This window comes from Alosa alosa, chromosome 9 (genome assembly GCF_017589495.1).
Source record: "Alosa alosa isolate M-15738 ecotype Scorff River chromosome 9, AALO_Geno_1.1, whole genome shotgun sequence".
NCBI classification, from domain to species: domain Eukaryota; kingdom Metazoa; phylum Chordata; class Actinopteri; order Clupeiformes; family Clupeidae; genus Alosa; species Alosa alosa.
The window spans coordinates 25,641,046-25,646,045 of record NC_063197.1 but is presented as its reverse complement, the minus strand read 5'-3'; the positions used below and the strand labels follow the sequence as shown (position 1 = coordinate 25,646,045).

Sequence of the window (5,000 nt, the reverse complement as noted above, 5' to 3'; positions counted from 1 at the left end):
CGTTAATCCCCTTTTGGTCTCAGCATTTCTACCACAGAACACAGTATCAGCACATATGCAAGCCATTGCACCCTATGAAGTCAAATGACTGTAGGGGGTAATAAACTCCACGCACAAACATCACAAGCAGTGTAGCATAACACATGAACAAAACAAACGCATGCACAAATAAACACAAGAACTCAGGAAGGGAACACACACACACACACACATACACACACGCACACTCACACACACACAAACACACATAGAGTTCTATTCATCCAAACTGCATGAATGCACACCAACTCGAGCAGATGTTTACATAAACATAGTTAGGGGCAAAGTTAAGGACATTCTGCTGAGTCAGAGGTCATCCATCCCTCCGAAATGCTGAGTCACTTTCTGCATCTCAGTCCAAGAGCTCGGGGCCATTGCAAAAAAAAAAAGAAACCCTACATCTCAACGTGCACAAAAAGCACCCGCGGCCACTCCAAGCAGGATCGCTGTCCGTTAATAGAAAGCATCCCTTCGGCGGCATGTGTACGCAACCCAAGCCGGAGCCCCGGTGTGAAACATGTGTGGTGTTGACGTGACTTAATGAGATTGAGTTTCATCAAGCAAGCCTCTAAAACAAAACAGCTCAGCCGAGCACATGGCGGTCATTCTTCTTAAGGCCTGAAACAGTATCCCGGCTCCGCGCGCGATGGAAATGTGCTGTACGCGGCGCTTTGAAATATAATGTGCTGGGAACAGTGTTTAGATCTCGCTTTCATTGGCCGCATTAGGAGTCTGCCGCCAACCATCGGGGCTGTGCCAGTCTACGGCTGGTCAAACTCATTCCACACACCCCTGGTGTGCCGAGATCGCATCTCGAGCCCCTGATTGCAAACTGGCTCCTAACAAAAAACCCTGGTTTGCGAAAAAAATTAATCAAAACGGAGGACCAGCCAATATATAAAATAGTTGACTATATATATGTTATATATATATATATATATATATATATATATATATATATATATAAGAGAGAGAGAGAGAAGAGAGATATATATATATATAGAGGGGGGATATATATGTAATATATAGAGGGGGAGAGAGAGAGAATATATAGAGAAATATATAGAGAGAGATATATAGAGATATATATATAGAGAGATAAGAATATATATATATATATATATATGGTATATATATATATATATATAGAGATATATATATATATATAGAGACAGATTTGATATATATATATATATATATATAGAGAGAGAGAAATATCGACGCCGAACGTGAATCTTTATGAACAGAGGGTAACGACAGACTGAGTGACAGATTCGCATATGCACACAATAAGAGTGGGGACGGAGGGAAAGAGGGGATGAAGAGAGAAATGCAAACGGAAGGAAGGAAGGACAAGCAGATGGATCGATGAGTGGACAATCAGATGAATGCAATGACAAGTGTGAAGGGAGGCATGACATGAGGGATTACTGGAGCCATGAACAGATGAACACACTGAGATAACGGGATGGGGTGGATGCAGATAGACAGATGTAGACAGATGTTCAGTATGTGAGTAATACAATGTGCAAACATGTCTGTGTGAATAAAGGGGAAATGAAAGATGTGTGTGAGATGTGCAGACCAATGGGCAGACTGTTGTACATAGGGATGGATGGATGGGATGGATGGATGGATAGATAGATAGATAGATAGATAGATAAATAGAGCAATGTTCCCAGGGGATACTCGATAGATAGATAGATAGATAGATAGATAGATAGATAGATAGATGGATAGATAGATAGATAGATACAGTAATGTTCCCAGGGGATAATCGATAGATAGATAGATAGATAGATCTATAGTTAGATAGATAGATAGATAGATAGATAGATAGTTAGATAGATAGATACACTGTAGATAGATAGATGGATAGTTAGATGGATAGATGGATAGATAGATGGATAGATAGATAGATAGATACAGTAGTTAGATGGATAGATGGATAGATGGTGTGTGGTACCCTCTCTCTGCCTCGGCGCGCTGGCGGCCCAGTTGCGTCTCCAGGTCCTCCCTCTGCTGCCTGAGCAGGTCCCGTTGCCTCTGTGTGTCCAGCAGCAGCAGGCGCCCCGCCTCCAGCTCGGACCGCTGGGAGTCCAGCTGCTCCCGCAACCCAGAGACCAGCTGCTCCAAACCCTCCTTCTCACTGATACACACACACACACACACACACACACACAGAGAAAAAGAAAGAAATAATAGATTATATAACAATTTACAGCTTAAATGAGGAAAACCTGAAAACATGAGGAATTCATTGAATGCACAAAAGTGAGAGTGACAGAAAGAGAAACAAAGAAAGAGAGAAGGTGATGAAAGTAAGACAGGAAAGAACGACAGACAGAACGAAACAAAGAAACAGAGGAAGAGTACAAAAGAGGACGATGAGTGAGAGGAAGAGAGCGCTGAAAAGATTGATCTCAGCCGTTCAGCTGAGGCCCCAAAGGCCGCTGTCATATCGGGGCTGTGCTGCGCTTGTGCTGAGCTCAGAAGTCAGCTCTCCAGCGCACCTCCTCCGGGAAAGGGGGCCGGGGCCTGGGAAGGCTCCTTCGCACGCAGCTGTGCGAGCGCGGGCCGCTGCCCAGCGCCGGCCGCTCCAAGCGCAAGAAAGGACGCCGAGACTCTGGGCGCTCTCTCACCTTCCGTGCCATTTCTCGGCGAGAAGAGAACATCTGAGGTTGAGCGTGCGAAACGAAAAAAACATTGCGACGTGACAGTTTTGATGGAAATTGAGTTTGAACTCGCCCCGATGTTCGGGCGGCAATGTTCAGGGGGACGCCTGCACATGCTGAGTCATCATCTCCTGCAAAACAAACTGAAGTGGCGACATGTGAAGTGGTTTATCCAGTAAGTATGTCTGGAAGCCATCCATCATTCCTTAAAGAAGATGTTTCACAACGCAAAGCTGAGCTGTGACCGGAACTCTTTTCCCACTTTTCCCATGAACTCTACTGTTGTCAGCCAAATGACCAAGAACTTTGCTACATATAACCATCACCAGGAGCCACAATTCCCAAGAACACAGCAAGCTGTATGGGACTGATTAGAACCTCACTTAGTCATGTTTATGCACATCTGCTGTGTTGTACCAACAAATCAAACAAATCAGAACTGAATGTAATGTGTTTAATTACATGTAAATCAGTTACATTTCACCCAGTTCACTCAGTCTCACTCAATTCACTGTAACACAGTTCACTCAGTTAACCTTGGCCAAATTCATTTTAGACCTGCACTGGAAACACATAGGTCAGTAGCAACAGTGTGTTCACCTGCTGATGATGTCCAGTGAGCTGCGGAACCTCTGGGCGTCCCGCCGGCTCTCCTCCAAGGCCCTGTCCATCTGCAGGCTGTCCTGCTGCAGCTCCTGGCCCCTGAGCTCCATCTCGCGTCGCTCCAGCTCACCCTCCTGCAGCTGCGCCCGCAGGGTGCCCGTCTGCTCCAGCGCTGCCTCCAGACGCACACGCAGGTCCTGCAGGAGAGGAGAGGAGAGGAGGGGAGAGGAGAGAGGAGGAGAGGAGAGGAGAGAAGGAGAGGAGAGAGGAGGAGAGGAGGAGGGGAGAGAGGAGAAGAAAGGTGAGGAGAGAGGAGAGGAGGAGAGAGAGAGGAGAAGAGAGAGAGGAGAGAGGAGGAGAGGAGGAGGGGAGAGAGGAGAAGAAAGGTGAGGAGAGAGGAGAGGAGGAGATGAGAGAGGAGAGGAGAAGAGAAGAGGAGAGAGGTGAGGAGAAGAGAGGAGAAGGGAGAGGAGGAGCCCATGCCCTCTCTGACCTGAACTTGAGTGTGCCGCTGGGTCAGGGCCCTCTGGACCACCAGCAGCGTGCCGTCCCTCTGGGGGGAGACGCCTCGCAGGGGAGACAGGGCGAGAGAGCGGCCGTCTGCTTCCTGTTTAGAGCTCTCCAACGTGGCGCCATCGCCATCCCCACGCGCCACCTGGAGAACGGAGACGCAGAGACAGAATGTGAAACTCGAAACTCAACCCTCAGAAAAGTTCAGTCCTATCATGAATGAACCATTTGAAGTCACCGATATTACTAGATATTGTCTTTAAACCATACTGTATATGAATTTACAGATATTCTGTGATAGGCCCAGTGCTTTCCAGTTGCTATGTACTTTCAAGATTTTGGAGTAATTGCTATGTACTTTCAAAAAGGTGGGGTCTCTAACTATGTCACACTGATTGTGTTGCTTGGTTCACACACTGCAAACCAAACTTTACCAAAATCAATTTTAATTTTGTTCTGGGCCAATATCTTCCCTGGGCATCATGTCAACGTTCCACCCCTCTCATTTTACCCAATGTGTCAAACCAAAACAGCAATGATACCGAAGTGCTCTAATCTGATTTAATTAGTTCTGCTTTGTCGTCAGAACTGCATTTTTCTGTTTAGCTTTCGAACACTCCCTGTACTCTGCCTTTTTTGCATCACTGTTGTCCATGGAAAATTCATTAAAGACTTTGCATGAGGTTAATGTTATGGATCTGGACATTGTTTGTGGTCGTCAGGCCAGTCAGACCTGGCTGATGCTGTGTAGAACGTGCTGCAGGGCCTGGACCTCACTCAGCAGACAGTCCCTCTCCTCACGCTCCTCAGCCCGACTCAACTCCTGCACAGGAAACCACCCAGAGGGCAGAGGTCAGCTAGCACAACGCCCAGTCACACACACACACACACACAGACACAGACACACACACAGACACAGACACACACACACCCACACACACATACAAACACACACACACACACACACACACACACACACACACACACACACACACACACACACACACACACACACACAAACACACACACAAACACACACACACACATACAGTACAATACACACACACACACACACACACACACACACACACACACACACACACACACACACACAGAGACACAGACACGCGCACACACACGCACACACACACACACACACAAACATGGCTGCTG

The 5,000-nt window shown here is 46.9% G+C and overlaps 1 protein-coding gene across 1 annotated transcript in view; it reads right to left on the bottom strand.

The window, feature by feature from the left end:
* crocc2 (ciliary rootlet coiled-coil, rootletin family member 2) overlaps positions 1–5,000 on the bottom strand; it is a 67,603-nt gene that overhangs the window by 31,227 nt on the left and 31,376 nt on the right. The window contains exons 11-14 of the mRNA XM_048252784.1: positions 4,561–4,650; positions 3,811–3,972; positions 3,315–3,514; positions 2,006–2,188 (exon numbers count right to left, since the gene is read on the bottom strand). Coding sequence (XP_048108741.1) covers positions 2,006–2,188; positions 3,315–3,514; positions 3,811–3,972; positions 4,561–4,650 — 635 coding nt within the window. The remainder of the gene's footprint in view (positions 1–2,005; positions 2,189–3,314; positions 3,515–3,810; positions 3,973–4,560; positions 4,651–5,000) is intronic.